Consider the following 20,339-nt stretch of genomic DNA (forward strand, 5'->3'; position numbering starts at 1 on the left):
CCAACCATCATCTATACAGCAATGGAAACATTCTCATCCAATCTTCTGATCGCAATCTAAAGAGTTCTGATAACATTTTCATGAAGATCAAAAGCACAATGCCTAACAATGCTCACTTTGCCTCTCAAGGTCAAGGCCCCTCCCTGAAACACAGGCATCTTCCCGCCCCTCCTCCATCTTATCTCCTATGCCACTACCTGTCCCCCCTAGTCTTGGCAATACAGGAACCTGCTCTGATGGTCTCGGATCACCTTTCCTTACTATGATTCCTGCCCTTCTCCTATTACCCACTTATTGGAGTGGTACAGGGCCTCAGATCATAGAAGACCAGTGTCTGAGAATGATCAACAACCACAACCCGGTAAAATAACATACAGCTCCCACACCAAACTCCGATTCTCTAGAACAGGCCTCCCAACAGCAGAGAATGCTCATTGATGTTGTATCTATTAAGCAACTTCCTACTTCTCATCCTACCATCACACCCAGCAGTCCGTCCCCTAGCCCTCCACTGCCAGACTTTTCTTTCCACAGCAGTGATGGTCACTCCGGGATGCAGGCCCCCCTTAACCCATTGAGCACACATTCCCCCTAGGCCACACTAGGTTTCCATCCATAATAATGAACCCTTTTACCTTGAAGACAAACTTACTGACCTTAGTCAAGACCTTCAGTTAGTTAAGGCCAATCTCCAGAACCTTATACACATCACCTTGAAGTTTGAGTAACATATAAATCTTAACGGGACGTTGTGGGATAATAGAACCCCTCACACTAATCATTTCACTCCACTCTCTACGGTAGGGCCTAACTTCCCTAACAAGGTTTCAATGATTAACGAGAATGTACTGAAATTGCTTGCGAGATCTCGACCCTACTCCAACCCTATCTCTAGACCCCAGAGGGTCACTGAACCCCTATCTGATGTCTGTATAAACTCCCTTCTGCTATAAAATACCAATACACATAATGATTTGACACCATTGCATAGCACTATCCAGACTATTCCTTCCAACCCACAATAAGAACCCACTGACAACAATGGATCCATGAATAAGCACAATCTTCTACAAGTCCACATGACATAACATGAGACAGTTACCAAATCTTATCTAAGATCTTTTTTCCTTAATTGCAGATCGGCGATAAAACACACAGGTAACATCACTGACATCATTCTTGCTCAAGACCATGGCCTCCTTGAAACATAGCTCAATGATTCATTCCCTCCCACTTTTGACATTCTAGAATCACCCAACTACAACATCATCAGACTTGACAGATCCGTGAGAACTGGTGGTGGCACAGCATGCCTGTACATCTCCATGCTCATCCTAAAACAACCAGAAATGGCTACCTAGTTATAGAAATATGGAGCAATAACAGACCTGTCTGTAAACTTCATACAATTTACCACCCCCGGGTAATAACCTAATTTATTTTTAAGGAAATGACGGAGGCAATCTCCTCTAGCTCAGATCACACCAATCATATCTTCCTGAGGCATTTCAACATCCACTGGAATTACTTAAATTACCCCATTCTTAACACCTTAAAGGCCTTCCTTATGGACCACAACCTCACCCAATCTTGCAATGGCCCAACACACAATAGAGGCCCTACCCTTGATTTATTCATCACCAAGGATAACCTAATACAACTTGAATCCATAACCCGATGTGACTGGTCTGATCACTACTTAATCTCCTTCCTTATCCTGGGAGGTGCTGTCTAGAAAGGGGCAACAACCGAAACCCAGACAATGGTCTAGAGACCTAGGAAATATTGATTCTACTGAGCTAACTGCTATTAGCAACAACATCCTATCTCCTCCCACAAACATGAAGAATGCAAATGAGCTTACTGACCATTACACCCCATCTATGACAGATATTCTAGACAAGATCGCTCTAAAAAAGCTGAAACGAATACCGAACAGACAGTCCTAACACTGGTTCAATGGCAATTTAAACGAGGAAAGGAGCATTCTATGTCTTGCTGGGAGATCATGGAGAATCTCCACCATCTGGCTCTCAACTCAAGCATCGGAGGGCAGAAAGAAGCTCTTACAACAAACACATCCGAAGGTTAAAAGCAGAATACTTCAGGTGACAACTAGATAATGCAAAAAACTGATCCTAAAAACTTTTGAAATAAAACAACAAACAACTTGCCATTCTAAACAACACTCTGTAGACAAGGAAACACTACCTAATGGTGATGAGTTCTCCACCCATTTCATCAATAAGGCAAGGAATTAAAAGCAAATAGCCCCTCAGTGTTTGATTAGCCTTGACCAGCCCAGTCTCCTCCATGTGCAGCAGCTGGTCAGCTATCCTCGTACTGGATATACTACAAAAACTAAGGTTACTTTGCCCTCCTTCAAAATCCCTGATGAGACTGGCACACTCACAATAATGACTTCAACAAAACCCCCTAACCATTTTAATGATCCTCTGTCCACTAAGATTGTCAAAGAGTTTAGATCTTCCACACTCCCTTAATGGACAAACATTATCAAAGCATCTCTCTCTCTCTCAGGGCATGGTCCCCTAAAGATCGGACAGGTCACTCCAATTAAAAAAAAAAACCTAATGCTGACCAGTCTGACCCCAAAAATGTTCTCCCAATCGCCAACATCCTAACGCTAGAAAAACCTCTGAAGAAATGTGTACAGCTACAACTCTGCAACTACAATGAAGAATTCCAACTTCTAGATTAGTACCAATCTGGTTTCAGAACTGGTCATAGCACTAAATGGCTCTGACACATATTGTCGATGATGCACTAAGATTGCTTGATAAGAATGAATTCGGTCTACTACTTCTTGATCTCTCATCGGCGTTTCATACGGTTAAACATGACAGCATGACTGACCTCCTTGAAAATAGGATGGGGTTATCTGGTCCTGTTTTAAACTGGTTTGCTTCATTCTTTCAAAACAGAAATCAGAAAATCCAAATCAACCATTACTTATCAGACATTACACTGGTAAGAACTGGAATACCCCAAGGCTCCACACTTGTTATTCAACTTTATCATGGAACCTCTTACAGACGTTTTAAAGAATTCAAACATTCATTACCACATGTCATGTATGCTGACGATATACAATTGTATCTGAAAATGTCCTCACCTAATGACATCAAAATGCTCAATTGCACTTTGTTGAAAACCCAACAATGGCTGAATCGCAATCACCTCATGTCCAATCCCTCAAAACTGAATTCATTTTGATTGATCCTCACAATCTCTTGGGCCCTATAGAAGACGGGACAAACAACTCACAGCTTTCAAATGCTCCCCCAGATTATTGACTCTGCTCAATCACCAGGCATTACCCAGGACAATCATCTTAACATATTAGGGCATCCATCAGAGGAGCCAATCCTAAATTAACGTTCTAAGGAAAATCAAACCCTTCCTGTCCTCTATGTATTTTCAGTTAGCAGCAGAATCTATGGTCATCCCCCGATTAGATCATGGAAGTGCCACTCTTTCTGGTCTACCCAAAGTATAGTTGGCACCGTAAAGGCTACACTGAACTCAGCTACTAGACCCATAACAGGTTCCAGGAGAATAGACCACATTACTTTTAATTGAAAGCATTTAAATTGGCTCCGGTATGGAGCTAGAATGGGAAACATCCTTTACAATGAAACTTTTACCACGCAGTGCTGTTACAACGCAAGTATTACAACGAAAACCTTTACAACTCATTACACTGGGGGGCGCTCTAGGATAGGGAATAGTTTTAATTTACTATCCAACACCTTTCCTAGTGTCCACGGGGACTGGAGTTGGAATAGTAAATTAAACAATTCACTATCCAGCACCCCCAAGTGTAATGCGTTGTAAAGGTTTGCGTTGTAATACTTGCGTTGTAACAGCATGCGTGGTAAAAGCATGCGTTGTAACGTCATACATCCAGCTAGAATACAATTAAAGATAGTTGTGTACATTTGTCCAGAAAACTTGAGTTATCTGGGGTAGTCGCTCCTTAAGAAGCAATGACTCCTTTTTTTTAAACCAAAGAAGGTGAAAAAATAGGAAATCTACAACCGCTTCTTCTTTGGCCTTGCCCCCAGAATTTGGAACACTCAACCCCCTGAAATCAGAACAAACCCCTTGACTGCCTCCTTAAAAAAAAGAAACAAAAAAGCTCTTGATGCATAGATTCCATCTCAAGGAGCCGTGATCCTTCTTCAGCATGGCTGGCATTGGGTGGACTTTGAACTGATATACTTAATGACAAACTGCATACATGTAACTTCATGATTATTCCTTCTGTGATTGTCATTTGTTTTTCTCTTTTCCCTTTTGTATGACCTGATTGCTACAGGTACAGCACTCTGATGCCCGGATGGGTCATGTGCGCGCTATATAAAGCTCCATAAATAAATAAAAATAAATAAACGTACTAAGGGGCTGATGCTAGCGTGCAATTGCTTTCTTGGAAATGCAAATGCTGGGTTAATCTTGGAGAGAAGAAGGCGGTTATTCTGCGCATTAGGGGATTTCGCTCGGAAGGAACCTAGAGAGGCAGCGAAAGGATTCCTTTTTGCAGGAGGAATGATTACAAGTTTGGAAAAGTATGTACACACATTCATGGCCTTGAATAAGACACTTTATTCGATGAGGAGAGTTTTTACTGGACATAATATTTTATATGGTAGGGCTGGAAGGAGAAAGCAACCCCTCGGCCGTGCCTACTGTAATATCCCAGTATGCAGGAAGAGGTTCATATAGAGGAGTTTAAGATTCAAGTAGTAGTAATGAGGGTTTCTACCCTCCAAGAGGAAGAGCCACCAGAGCAAGGGCATCACAAGGAACAGGCCAATCAACTTCTTCAGGAGCAGATGATTATGAGCAGTATTACTGGTTTTATCCTCATAAAGTTGGGAGGAAGGTTGAAATTACATGTGGAAGAATGGAAATTGATCACAAGCGACGCGTGGATACTTTCCACGATTACAGGCTATCAGATAGAGTTCAAATCAATGCCTTGGCAGGTTCAGAACCAAGGGAGCTCTGCTTCAGTGTAGACCTACAGGAAGTGGTGAGTTGTGAGATAGTATCAATTTTAGAAAAAGGCACGATAAAGAAGGTACACGTAGAAGTAGGTTTTGTAAGTACTTTGTAGTAGAGGAGATTGGACAAAGGATGGCATCCAGTGATAAACTTGAGAAATCTGAATTTATTTGTAGCTTACAGACATTTCAAAATCTACTTAGAGATGTGTTATTAGAAGAGCTTGGTTAAGCAAAATGAATCTGAAAGATACTTATTTCACTGTTCCAGTGGCAGTGCACAGCCAAAAGGTTTTACAGTTCAAATAGAAAGGGCAGCTATATCAATTTTTATGCCTCCCATTTGGGTTAGCCTTGGCATCATGGTGTTTTACAAAGATCATGTGGGAATTGTAGGTTACTTGAAAGAAAGATGAGTTTGTCTTATAATTTATCTAGACTATATTTTAATCAGGAATAAGTGTCCAGTGGTCTTAATGTCACAGTTAAACATGGTGAAAGAACTTTTGGTATCTTTAGGTTTTATAATAAATATGGACAAGTCAATTTTGAAACCCACTCAGTCGAGAGTTTGTGGGCTTTGTGGTAGACACAGTGAAGGCTCAACTTCTGTTACCAGAGAAGAACATTATGAAGATTATGGAGGAGATGAGAATGGTCTTGAGAAATGGGACAGTCAAATTGAGAGACATGCCAGAGTAATAGGACTTTCATCTATCTTCTTAAATGCAAGCTGTGATGCCAGGTCCATTGCATTATAGTGCCTTGCAGAGAATGATGGCATTGAATCTCTCAAAAGGGCTTTAGTATGGAGACCAGGTAAATATTTCAATAGAGGCGAGGAAAGTGCAATGTTTGGAATTAATCAAGATTTTGTATTGGGAACAGATGCAAGCAATCTAGGATGGGGAGCTTTGTGTTCGAATCAGGAAACAGGTGGTGTATGGAGCGTGTTAGAAAAAGAGGATCATATCAATTGTTTGGAGATGAGGGCAGGAATTTTTGCTTTGCAAAGTTTCTGATCACAGATCCAGGGAGCTTTGGTTTTGTTAAAGATGGACAACGTAACCCCGGTGACATACATAAAAAGATTAGGAGGAGGCAGGTCAAAGAAATTAGCAGACTTAGCAGAGGAAATCTGGGAGTTTTGTCTTGAGCACAATATTGTGTTGAAGGCTAAATATTTACAAGGAAAAGAGAAGTGGGTAGCTGATTGGAATTACAGGAATTTAAATTAATGAACAAAGTGATTTTCATCAAGACTCAGAGGTTACTGGGTCCATTGCAGATAGATCTGTTTGCAGACAGACTGACACATCGGTTGAGGAATTATTTCAGATGGAGACAGGATCCGGGGGGCTTTGGCAGTGGATGCGTTTACCCAGAATTGGTCAGAAATGAGGAATTGTGCGTTCAAACGTTTTGCAATGATTCAGAGTGTTCATTCAGGAAAGAAGGCTGAGATATCAGTTAGTTTTAGTAACTCAGTTCTGGACTTCTCAGGCTTGGTTTTCAACTATAATGAAGATTCCATATTTGATGATACGTTGCAGGGGTTTGCTGAGAGGAGCAGAAGGAGTAGAGCATCCATTGGTAGAGGCAAATTCGCTCAGCCTTCTAGTTTCTGAGAGTATCAGGGGATTTGGAAGATTCTCGGAATGTTCGGGATTAGCTTCCGAGTTGCTTGAAGAGCCACGGGCTCCTGGAACACATAAGAGATATGAAAGACCTTGAAAGGTCTAGATACGTTGGCGTGTGGCAAGGGGTTTGAATCCCATGGAAGTTGATGAAGTGAATGTTGCTAATTTTCTGTCTGAATCATTACAAAAAGGTTTGTCATACAGAACAGTGAATTGCTTTAGATCTGCAGTTGCTGCAGGGCATTCTTTAGTTAATGGAGTTTCTACTGGCAGAAGTCCTTTGATATGTAGGGTCATGGTAGGTATTTGGTTAAAGAGACCGCCAGTCCCAAGGTATGAAACAGTTTGGGATGTGAATTTAGTGTTAACGCCATTTCAAGATTGGCCAGTTAATAAGTATCTTGTTGTAAAAAAGCTTACATGGAAATTGGCCACATTGTTATGCTTAATTTCAATTCAGAGAGTATCAGATGTCAAGGCTTTGGAGGTAAGTAGACATTTTCATCAACCAGAAGGAGTTTATTTCAAAATTTGGAAAAGAAGTAAAACAATGTCCGAATCTGTTTTCTATCCTAGGTTTGAGAATAACTAAAATTATTTGTTGTACATTGTTTACAAGAGTATGAATCTAGAGTGAAAGAGAACAGAAGTCATGGATCGGATCAATAATTGATTTCTTATGTGAAGATGATACCCCTTACAGAGGGGTATCATCTGCTATGACTGCAAGATGGGTGAAGTCGGTTATGAAAGAGGCAGGAGTGAATTTGTCTCAATTAAATATACATTACATAATAGGTGCTATGGTTAACAAAGCATTTTTGTGTGGTGGAAAATTGGAAGAGATCTTAAAGATTGCTGATTGGAGTAATGCTGGAGTGCTTCCAAAGTTCTATTTAAGACCAGTACAGCATGTTGCAAACATGGTGTTGAAAAGCTTTGAACATGCACAATGCTAGCCTCCTGTCTTGCCATAAAATTGTTACCATGGAAAAAGCCGATGCTAATACAAAAAACAATACATTAATTTATGAGAACAAAATCACGTCTTTAATATCGAATTCACCCGTTTTGAACTCCACATCAACCCTGGCATGGATTGATAGGTCTCAGGTGGGGTGGTACATAGCTGGCAAACAAATGCACAAACGAGAAACCTTAGATCAATCCCAGAGAGAGAAGCAGTGACACTACAATGGTCGATGAAGATTGGCCTCAGTAAAGCACACATGGGGTATTCGTGCTCCCAAAGCACCATAAAGTCAGATACCACATGAGTTAGGAACATATAGCTAATCAGGACACAGCACATACAGTGATCATGTGCACCCCATGCAGGACATCCAGACACGTTACCCACTGGCCACACTGTGTCCACGCAAGGTCAAGGCCCACCTGTATGCTTAATTTAGCACTTCAAAGACTGCAACTTACATTCCTTGCCATACATGGATCATCGGAAATTCTTTATTACCTACGATAAACTGTATAAAAGGAGGCCATCGACTGATTGTTATTTGAGACAGTCCACAGACCCTGCACCTGTAACTTTTCTCCCGGCTGCTCTGTTTAATTAAACTAACTGTTCTCGTTTTGCAAAATGCCTCTTGTCTCTTATTTTTTCAAGGTATTTCATGTTCACTGCATTGAGAATCATGATTTTATTAACCCCTTCCATGCTCATGACGGAACGGTTCCGTCATGAGCGTCGGTTGAGCTGTGCTCATGACGGAACCGTTCCGTCATGGTTCCATAAGCCCAATGGAACGTTCAGCACAGCGCGAAAATTCGCGCCGCGCTGAAGCGGTTAAAGACAAGGAGGCTAGCATTAACGCTCCCACCCTCCCTGGGTGTGGTAGGGTTTGGTAATTAGATTAATTTATGGAAAAAGCTGATAGAAGAAAATTGGTTATGGATTTGAGGTGATGTTTATATGAAGAACACTTTTTATTTTTCATGTGTTTTCTTCCAGAAAATTGAGTTTAAAATACAGATTAAAGGATGAAAAATAGGATTGTGAAGGCTGCAGAACAAAAGAGAAAGAACATGACTGGCAGGGAACATTTATGGACTGCCAAGTTTTAATCTATTGTTAGGTTATTAAAGTTCTATTTGAGTCTCTTTAAAGGCTGCTTGGAAGTTGCAATAAAAGGTTTATACAGAATGCTAACCTCCTTGTCTTTAATAAAATCACAATTCTCTATGCAGTCAAATTTCTGAGAAACAACATTTTCCTATATCATTGTTTTTCTAATAGGGTATTTTGAAAAGAAACTTATTTAATTTTACCCCCAGTCACTGTCCAGCACCGTCCCTGAGGTACGTACCCGGTGGAGTTAGAATAGTAATTTTTCCACATAATCACTGTCCAGCACCTTCCCTGAAGTAAGTACCCGGGGAATGTGTCCTCTCACTCACTGTCCAGCACCTTCCCTGAGGTAAGTACTTGGTGAAGTTAGAATAGTCTTTTTCCCCCCGTCACTGTCCAGCACCTTCTCTGAGGTAAGTACCCAGCGGCGTTAGAATTGGTATTTTGCCCCCAAGTCACTGTCCAGCACCTTCCATCAGGACAAGTGCCCGGTTGAGTTAGAATAGTAATTTTGTCACTGTCCAGCACCTTCCCTGAGGTAAGTACCCAGCGGAGTTAGAATATACATTTTGGACCCTAGTAACTGTCCAGGATCAAAACTAAGGAAGCAATTCTTTTTTTTCTCAAAACATAACATTTTTATAATTATATTTAAGGGAAGTTTTAGTTTTTTACCTTCTGGTGGTGTATATAATAAGTAACCAAACTTGAAATGTCCACTCTGGTCTGTTTTCTCAAAGTCTGTACATTTAAAAAATGTATAAATATGAACTCTTTTTTGAGATAATGTTAGCATCATTAAAGGACGTTATTGGACAAGTCTATACTTTTCTAGCTAGATGGCAATGTCTGCAACTGGCTGTAGATCTCTCTTTCTCTCTCCTGCTCTCAAAAGTGTGTACGATCATGATACAAGTTTGTGTACCACTGAGCACAAAATGGTTGACAGCTGAATTTATATGTTATTTTGTGGCATTCCATAATTCACAGTAAAACAGGACTTTGAATCTATGTTTTATTGTGGTTTAAAATCTAACTGAAAGTACATTTAATTTGGTTGGTAAAAAAACAATTTTTTTACCTTCTTCACATTTCACGACAGTCATTTTGGCTGAATACAAGTTACATACATATGCTTGAAATGAAGGAAGGACAACTGTGTGTATGGTAAAAATCTAAACACATTTATTTTCATATCTGTCGAATTTAAAATATTTACTTAATGCTGAAAATGTGTATCAAACTGTTACTTTGCTGCAATGGTTTTCTTACTGTTGCATTATTTGAACAAATGATATTTTTTTGAATTTTAAAGTACTTTTAAAAAATGTAAACATATGTAATCTGAGGGTTACCACATGTTGATATTTTTTCAAATATTTAATTAATGTTGGAAATGAGCAGCATGTTAACATATTGCCTTTTTTGTGTCCTGTTGCAGTGTGTATTAGTAATTTTGTTTTTATAACTTTAAAATTACTTATTTTATATATTTTTTTAATATATTGCATTGTAAAGGTATGCTTGGTAATACCATGTGTGGTTATGGTATGCGTGGCACTAGTACTTATAATATACCTCAATGTAAACTTGTTGTAGTGAAATGCGTGGTAAAGACGTGCATGGTAGTGGTAGATGCTTTGTGAAAAATGTGTTGTTAATGCCTGCTTGGTAAAGGCAATCTTTGTTCCATCATACATTCCCTCCAAATCATTATTTTACGTTACTGCTACTGAGAGTGTGCATGCCTCTTGATCCTCCTTACAGCTCTGTAAAATGTATTACCTATGTGAATTTATGGTCATGCTCAAATATTTAATCAACTTAAAATCAAATAGGATAGGAGAACAGGCAGGGAGGAATACGACGATGGAGTGAGGGAACAGCAATATATCAACACAGGTAAATTTGTGTATGGAAATTGTAATAAAATGTGACGCAGTAATGGAATATTGTTGATACAACTCAATATGAACTTTTTGTAATGTCTTTGTTGGTAAACTACTAGAACATCATTGCTTGCCATTCAGTCCTCTATATTTTCATTGTTAAATTTAGAGACTAGGTTTCAAATTGTTAAACCAGATTAATGAACACCATTTAATGTATATTTCCTCCTTAAATGTAAAAATCTAAGAAAAGTTCCAACCAGTGTCAATTTTCAGTTTGATGTTTAAAGCCCAAAAGTGATTAGTTTACTGACATGCTTAAGAGGATCTATTGCTGAACTTCCAGGATATAATTCCAGATATCAGAACTAATATATCTGACGATAGAATCACACCCAATCCAGTTACCACTCTTCATGTTTTTTTATGTACTTTATTTTAACTTCCCCACAAATGTGCACAACATACATTAATGTGCTAGAGATAGATGTGGGACAATGCATTGTGTATTAAGAACTGACAGTGAAGTAATGTCGCTTAACAGTTTTACATTTTATGAAGTTTACCACTTTTGAATAAATACTTTTTGGCCCGCAAAAATAAGGTAATGCACAGCAGCATCAACTCTAATTTGATATTGTGAATCTGTGCATGTATTGCAAATCAATGCAGGCTATGGTCCAGTGATGTCTCTTTGTTTCAAGGGGTTTCTACAGGATTTTAAGATCTTTTTTTTAAATTTAAGAATTGTAAGATCTCTAGTGTCCATTTCTGATTCAACTCCAGGCTATTATAATTTTTCCTTCTGAGATTGTAAACAAGTATACAGCTATGTATAGAATGTGAAATCTAACGTTCAGCGGTATACACATTTCTTAATTCATTATATTGATGGAAGTTAATCAGAATAAAGCCATTTTTAAATTCTGTCGGTAAAGGAGTTTTTATCTAATTTACACATATTTACACTGACACTGTAAAAGAGACACAATCATCCTGATTTAAAAGCGGGCTTTAAGTGGGATCCCCCCTCCCTATAAAATCCGACATACCTCATCGATGTCTAAAGCGGTCAACTCCCCCCTATTTAGGAGTTGCCTACCTGGCAGGTGACCTATCGGCAGAGATACAACTGTCTTTACCATCTGTTCTGCCAAGGTGTGGCGGATACGTCACCAGGAATGGCTGTGAAGCAGTTGCACAATCTAGGAAGCTGGTCTAATGTCATGCCTGCCAAAGTTATCTCCTTCAAAGACTGCCATGGGAAACACATTTTCACTCAAAGCATTGTCTTCATAACAAGCTGAGAAAGACTCCCCGTGCATATGAGAGAGACTAGATATGCAGAAACTGACATGGTACCTATACTCCTTAGGTACAGTTTGCATGCCCACATCCATGATAAAAGTTCCACTGTGCAATGTTTGCATTATTGGAATTTCCATCTTACATTTCTCAGACTAAAGGAGGAACATCCTTTACAACGCAACCGCTACAACACGGTTGCGTTACGACGCAGCTTTAACAACGAAAGTCGTTACAACGGCTTTCGCTGGAGGGCGCTCTAGGATAGGGGATAGTTTAATTTACTATCCAACACCTTCCCTACTATCCACGGGGACTGGTGTTGGAATAGTAAATTAAACTATTCACTATCAGCGCCCCCCCAACGCAAGTCATTGTAATGACTTGCGTTGTTAAAACTGCGTCGTAAAGGTACGCGTTGTAACGGTACGCGTCGTACCGTCATACATTCAAAATGCCTTGGCATTTCCTCTTTCATTGTATCAGAGGAGGTGCATTTGTCAAACTGGTGGACAGATATCCTAACAGCAAAGCTCAAACTCAGACACTATGTAAGTTCATTTTGTTCTCTTTAACCCAGAGTACTTCCCCCTGCTTCAGCCATCCCTAGAGTTTTTAGATTTTTTGTTTTACATGATGTAGCTTTGAATCAGAATGTCTACATACTTAGTGGTAACATTCATGGAAGAAGGTTGTCTAAATAGGTCATTGTTTTTTATTGGTAGGAGACAAATTGCTTATTGCTTTCTAGGGATTTTCATTTAAAAGTAATATTTTGACATTGCATCTCAATTCTGAATTCCATACACAATTGCTTTAATAGAATGTGACCTGGTAGCATTTGTGTGTCTGTTGTTCCTCAAGTATGTTTCAATAAGTATTAAATTGGCAAATGATCTCTTCTTCTTGTCAGTACCTTGGAAGGTTTTTACGTCGATGATGCTCTGCAAGGACAGGGTATTTACACCTATGAAGATGGAGGGTCTCTACATGGAACCTACATGGATGGAGAACTGAATGGACCAGCTCAAGAATATGATACTGATGGACGGCTGATCTTCAAAGGGCAGTACAGGGACAATAACCGACATGGCGTCTGTTGGATATACTACCCAGTAAGTTAGACCTCAGGGAATTGCATTCTACATATAGTGCACAGGCACTCAGTTGGTAATCACTTCAAGGGACTTTCATTACAGCAAACATCACTGTCTAAAGATATCTGGGCAGGTTTTCAAGTACATAAAAAATATATTTCTTATCTTATTGTATTACATATTTTATCCTCAGAAATTGTCTTGCACTTTTTGAAAATCAAAAAATATACCTTTTTTTCTTCTGGTGTACTAATGATAAGTTTATATTTTGCATTAAATTAATCTGTCATTGTTTAAGTTATTGATTCTGTTTTGGTCCCAGCAAAGATGATTGCACACTGCCAGTAAACATCTAACAGAGTACCATCCTGTCCAAAGCAGTTTGCCTATAAAAGTCAATAGTAAGAAGCGAATAAACAGTGAAGAACATTTAATGTGACCTCAGGTAAACCCAGTTTTCCATTCCCACCCAAACTTCCTCTGGAAACAGTCTAATTTTAATATTGAATGAAATCCAGATAGTCAGAAACAATGACAGCTCCACCGTCAACTAACCTGCCCGAAGAGTATCACCCATTGCTTTGATTCCGTCCCCCTTACCACAAGTGGCTTTTCCAAGATCTTGGCACTCATGAATGAGACAATAATGAGCAAGTGTTCCCAATATTCAATTCTGGAGCAGCACTCAACTTTATAGAGATACTTTTTGTTAGAGCAAATACGAGGTGCTTTACATACAATGGTATGTTATATGGTGTGCTGTTAAAACTGGATTACCGATACCTGGGAGCAATTCAGAGCACATGGAGGTGGGATCGTGTAATTATGCCTGTACACCATACCTCTGCATTATTACATATTTGTGAACACACTTTTACATTACGCCATTATGCATATTTGCAGTTTGGTTATACAGTGATAATTCCAGAATGAAACATTTTATGGTCAGGTGCTTACAGGTTAGAACCCTGGTCTGTGTGTTATAAGAACAGAAAGGTAGCCATTAAAGACCACTCCACATCCCTATCTGTCTCAAGGAATCTTATCCATAGGCATAAAAACTGTCAGGTCACTCTTTGTCTTTAAATGCAGCATACTGGCACTGTATATGGTCTCTGTGCTGTTGATGGCAAGATGAAATTGGGCTCTAAAAAAGGGAAAGCCATTGGATCATTCCCAATGTGTTTTTTGCTCCTTCACTCAATCATGGTGAACAGTAGTATCACTGGCACTGCACAGCCGAGCCACTTCCCCATGGGCACCTTTTGAGCAGGCTAGATGGTACATTCAGCAGCCACATGGCAACACTTCCAGAACCATTGTGGACAACGTTAATTAGAATACTCTTCAACACTGATACAGCACTTGCTTCACACAGTTCCTCGATTAATACCCAAAGAAATTTTAAGCAACTCCTTCGGATTTGGTTGCCGTTTCCTGCCAGAAGCTACTTCAGAGTGTGTAGTTCGATCCTCAATGTGTTACATTTGAGAAAATCTGAGTAGGCCTGACTAAGGGGCCTAAAACAAAGGTAAACGTACACATGAGTAAATCTACGCAAATACGTTTACTCTTATACTTTTGAGTAACTTTACTATTTTGGGCAATTTACCATTTATAAATGTAAAGTTACTCAATAGTGTAGTCTTACATGTCTTCATCCTCTCAAAGAGGGAATGGAGCCAAATTTACAAGTGTAAAGTTACTACAGCCAAAAAGGTGCAGTAGTAGTTCCAGAGCCACACAGGGTCTACCACTGATACTGCATCATCATCCCATAGAACGTATTTGCAGTAGGGACTTAAAATGGAACCCCAGAGCAAATTGTGTCAAATAAAATGAAATTATTTAAAATAGTGGTTGGCAATGTGGTGTGCAGGACTTACTTCAGCCCTGAGCTAAAGTATATTTACTACAGTTTTGAGTCTTTTTTGGCTGTAGCAACTTTAGAAGTGCAGTCCGTGAATAAGAATGGACTTAGGGCCAGATGTAGGTAACTTCAATTTAGCGAGTCCTTAATAGCGCTTTTTACCGAATCGCTATTAAGGACTCGCTAAATTGTATGTAGGTAGGAATCGCTAAAAAATGAGTGATTACTTAATAATCCTTAATAACGAATCAGTAATTGAGATTTGTTATTAAGTAATACCTAGCCATTCCTTCCTATGGGCTAGGAGGCCCATAGGAATGAATGGGAAGATATTCACTATTAGCGATTCGGTATTACAGAACCACTAAAAGCGAAGCTATTTCAAGGGTGCCAGGGTGTCCAAAGAATGTGCATGTGTGCACATGTGATGAACATACATGCCCTAGGGGCATGGATGTGTGCCACACAGCATATTTAAAAAAGCAAAAAAGTGCTTTTTTAAAGGAAATCGCTACTTACCACCAACTTGAAGTTGGTGGTAATTAGCGATTCCTTAAGGCTGAACTGCACATTTTATAGTGCTATGTACATTGTATTTAAGGAATCGGTATTTCCAATTCCTTAAATGCAAGAGCAAAATAAGGAATCGCTATTTTGCTGTTCCTTATTTTGCAAGTATGTTTCAAGTCACCTACATTGCACTCAGCCAAATACTGGTCGGTAACGCAGAAATTCTGCGAATTTCTGCGCTACCGCTCGGTATTTGGCCACCTACATCTGGCCCTAAGGACTCGCTAAATTGAAGCTACCTACATCTGGGCCCTGGTCTTTTGTGGGTGGGTGCACGTCTCTCCCTAAGCACCCCAAACCTCTATTAACCTCTCCTTACTCCTCCCAAACCACACCTATTTTGTGGTAAATATGATCCATTTTTTAGCCAGTACCCCTGGCCCCTCCCACATTCACTTGTTTAGGGCCGATTACGATCTCGGCACGATTCGGCAGCGAACGAGACGGACTGACAGGATCGGGTTCGGAAACGATTCGGTCGATGCGGACGAGATCTTTGCATCGTACTTGGTTGTTCGGAATAGGGGACAATTCGGTCTGAAACATAGGCTCCGAGTCAAATTTGCCTGTTCCGGAACCCGTAAGGAGGCTTTCCTAGCGATATCGTAATTGGGCCCTAAGTTGTGAACATATATGTGTGAGGATCTTCCCATAGAAAACATAGGTGAGGTGTAGATTTACAGTTGTCTATTTCTGAATTGCATTTTATAGTACTTTAAAAATACTACTGCAGTGCTAATAAAAGTACTACAAAATACAGATTGTGACTAGGGCCCTATTTAGCTTTCAAACTCAGGGGGCCTGATTCACAAAATTATTTGCATATGCAAGTTTAGCCTACTTACGCAATTAGCCTCTTGTAATTCTGAAAAGTTGCTTTAGCAAACACAAAAATATTTACATGCACAAAGAATTTTCGTTTGACACTATCCAGTCACTGGCAGGGAGTGAGTTGGAAGTAGGCATTCTTTGGCTGGAACATCTTTGAAATTGTGTACGCCCTTAAATGTACCTGGTTATGAGTATTCACAACCGCCTTTTTAAACATATTTCCTCACAAAGAAGTCTGAAGTTTACTCCTGATAAGGACAGGAGTAAATCCCCCATGAGGTTGGAAATGGGACAGCCAGAACATTGGTGGGGCTCTGAGGAACAGGGTTTATTCATGGAGAAAAATATTTCTTCAGTGGAAATTAAAACTTAGTAAGTGCGTTTGCTATTGCTTTGGCAGAAATTGGCTTGGGCACATACACAGAATGGAATTCACAAACGTTTTTCAGAGAATACTTGGAGACCAGTGATTGTAGCATGTTTTCATGCATAGTTCTGGAAACTGTCATGAATTCTGTAAAGTTGTAAATCTGCACCCAGGTCTTAGATATATGGGTTCAGATTAGGGCCCAATTTAATGATGGTAGCCTTCCCAACGGGAGCATTTACTTCCCTTGCAAGTTTGAAAATATAATATAATTGAAACAATATATATGCCTTGTCGCTTTCTCTTCAAATGGACATCTATTCTGGACTATACTCCTCCAGCATCACAGACTTGCACCTTCCAAGATGCAGTGCCCTTTCTCTGTCTCTCCGCAATCTGATAACATATTTGTGTGACACCACCATCTGCACCATTCCACATGTTGGCTACATATCCAGCTATTTGGTACCCCGTGCTGCAGCCCTCTGTGATGTTTGTGCTTTATAAATACCAACCATAAAATAAAATAAAAGCTTTAAAATCAAATGCTCTTATTCAAGCAACATGGCAAGATTTGCCTCATATTTGCCAACAAATTATTGATATTGTGACTAAATCTGTTATTAGCCTTTCTATAGGCTTCTTTTTTGAGACTTTTGAAGGCAGGCATTCACTACAAGTAATTCAAAGAGACCACAAATTGGGGACTATTATCAGTACAAAAAATCAAACTAGAATGTTTAATGTAACCTTCCATCTAAATAGTCCCGTAAATAAACATACCAGCTGTTAGAAATGGGATCTCTGGTTGGCTAAGGCTTGCGCCAAAGCCAGGCAGAAACCACCACTCTAGTTATGTTATGTTATGTTGATAACAATTTCTTGAGCGCACGTACACCCTTGGGTTTCTTGGCGCTATAGGTTCAAGACATTAGACACAATTCTTAAGCGTAAGAAACTCTAGTTAGGGCAAGGAAGTTACACTCCAAAGATAACCCCTGCTCACCCCTTTAGCAATGTGACACGAGCAGTAAGGCTGATCCCGGAGGCAATGTAAGTTAAGTATTTGTGCACGCATGCACCCACCAACAACAAAATCCCAGGCCCCCCCACAAGAGGAACTCCACACAAGTTTATATATACAACTAGCCTTTGTATTACCATAAACACCCTAGATCATAAACACACAGGTACACTGTGCCAACTGGCACGGGGCAATATTTACAGGGGATTATATACATGGGACAGGGCCACATGGGCCACTGTCAGGAATAACCACTTGGTAGAACTAGCACTTCGTAGAAATAGCACTTTGTAGGAATAGCACTAGGAACATGGAGTGGAGTGGAGTAGTGTGGCTCACTGGTTAGAGGCAGCAGGCCTGAGAGCAGAAGTCAGCCCGGGACCAGGGTTCAATTCCCGACGCGGCAGGGTCGTGGTCCTTGGTCAGCGGACTCGATAATTCTCGCTTCGGTGCTTACTCTAATCAGGGGTTCCACTCGGCAACTCTGGGCATTAGCTTGCCTAATCTCCACAACGGCCCCACCAATTCCAGGGATGCCTGGCTCCACCTTGAGGACTCCCAGCAAGGGACCATCCCACAGGGAAAGCCAGGACGGGTTCCCCAGAGTTATACAGCGCCGGGACGCCCCGTTGCTGGGGCAGCTGTGCGCTTTACAAGTATACTACATTTACATTTACATAACATAGAATAATTGTAGCACCAAATAGCAAATGTAGCACACAACCAGTAACCACTGGTAAAAGGTAAGTACATCCTACGCAATCCTAACCACCTTAGGCATATATCAAGCAGGGAACCATGAACTCCCTAGCATAACTATACTAGGTAAAACAACCTCCTAAGCATAACCACATTTAGAGGTATCAGAACACAGGGTGCGCAAAACATACTACACACAGTACATTTCCTAACACACAAAGCATTAGCACATAACTCACATCAAGGTCCAGGTTGCCCCATTGCACCAAAACCTAAACGTAGCAGCTGCCCACTACTTGCTGGGCAGCTGAGGACAATAGCAAGGGGCCTAAACGCTGCAGCTGGCACTAAGTGCTGCGCAGCTGTGGAAGGCCAAGATAGTGCGAAGGAGGGCGTCTCACTCCTAGATGCAAAGTACATGTCCCTAGAAAGGAAAACTTAAACGGTGCAGCTGCCCACTACTTGCTGGGCAGCTGTGATGCAAACTGCGACATGGGCCCTCACTGGCCCTCAGGAACAAAGACTGTGCCAAAGGCTGGAGCCATCTAGGCTCTGGTGGTGCCTGCTGCGCGGGTGGGAGCCATCTGGCTCTGGAAACATGCGGCGAGAATGGGGGCAGGATTATGGGCCTCCTCTGGACCCCTTTAACACTTAGGGACAACTACTGGAGCCATCGAGACTCTGGAAAGACACAAGTTGGAGCCATCTAGGCTTTTAAAATAAAGGTGCCCCAGGTTGGAGCACGGGGCTCAGCACAGGCTTCTCTGGAGCCTTCCAAACAACATGGCCCCCCATCGGTGGAGCCACGCACAGGCTCTAGGGGAACATGGGCCCCCGGGACCTCCATGGGGCCCCTGAAACAGAAGATGCCCCCCTCGTTGGAGCCATCTGGCTCGGAGAAGGAGCAGGCCCCTACCGGGGGCAATAACGGGCCCTTCTGGCCCAGGAACAAGTCTCGCTACATTGGAGCGGCCCACTGAGCACCGGGGCCGCTCTGACTCCACCCCCCCAACCGTCTAAACTCACCGGCTCTCTCGGGGGGTCACGGGGCGGCTCCTCTCTCGCCGGGCACCATCGCGGGGCTCTCCCTTCCGCCTGGGAGCCCCGCAAGGCAGCTTGCAGCCGCATCTTCACCCGGTCCCCCATCTCGGGACCGGGACTTCGCTGATGGAGCCCACAAGGCTCCGGACTCCTCACCCTACTCAGTGCTGGCGGCCCCGGGGCTCTCCACAGCTCACGGGAGCCCCGGGCCGCAGGAGGACTTTTCTCCTTCTCTCTCTCTGGGGCTCGAAGAGGCGGGGTGGGCTCCCGACCTCCTCTCTGGTAACACCACTTCCGGCCGCACTCGGGACTTCCGTCCTGCGACCCCGCCCACAGTCAGGCGGGCCGCGGGCGGCGGCGGCTATGTTCGGGGGCAGAATTTGAGGGGTAGGCTCCCTCGCAATAAAAAGTAAAAAGCGGGATGGGCACCTGAAAAATGAATAAATGAAAAGTGGCCATGTGGGGCAATCACCAATAAGCGGGCAAAAGGCTGGGTAGGCACCTGCAAGTAAAATATTAAAATAAGCGGGGTGGCACCCGCGCTGCCATAATCACGGGGGGAATCCCTCACCAGGAGATTCCCTCCTAAAGGGTAAAAAACCAGGACAAGCACAGTGCTCCCAGGACACTAAAAGAGGCAGCAAGGTCCTGGGGCAAAGAAAGGGAGCAACCAGCTCCTCAGCAAAGGGGAGTCCTCCAGTCCCCCAGGCAAGGCAGATGGGCCCCAGAGAAACAAGATCTTCAAGGCATTCAGGGGCTGGGCATGGCCCAGGGAGGCAAGCCTTCCTCTGGGCCCCAGCAGCAGCACGCCCCTGGTAGATGATTCTAGTCAGGAAACAAGAACATTTATCATGAGGTCACAGCCTCTTTTTATACACCAAATCCCT

At 41.7% G+C, this 20,339-nt stretch overlaps 1 protein-coding gene across 1 annotated transcript in view; it reads left to right on the top strand.

The window, feature by feature from the left end:
- The window catches only part of SETD7 (SET domain containing 7, histone lysine methyltransferase), a 241,934-nt gene that overhangs the window by 138,172 nt on the left and 83,423 nt on the right, over positions 1-20,339 (top strand). The window contains exon 3 of the mRNA XM_078676690.1: positions 12,867-13,068. Within this exon, the coding sequence (XP_078532816.1) occupies positions 12,867-13,068 (202 nt within the window). The remainder of the gene's footprint in view (positions 1-12,866; positions 13,069-20,339) is intronic.

This window comes from Lissotriton helveticus, chromosome 2_1 (assembly GCF_964261635.1).
Source record: "Lissotriton helveticus chromosome 2_1, aLisHel1.1, whole genome shotgun sequence".
Lineage (NCBI taxonomy): Eukaryota > Metazoa > Chordata > Amphibia > Caudata > Salamandridae > Lissotriton > Lissotriton helveticus.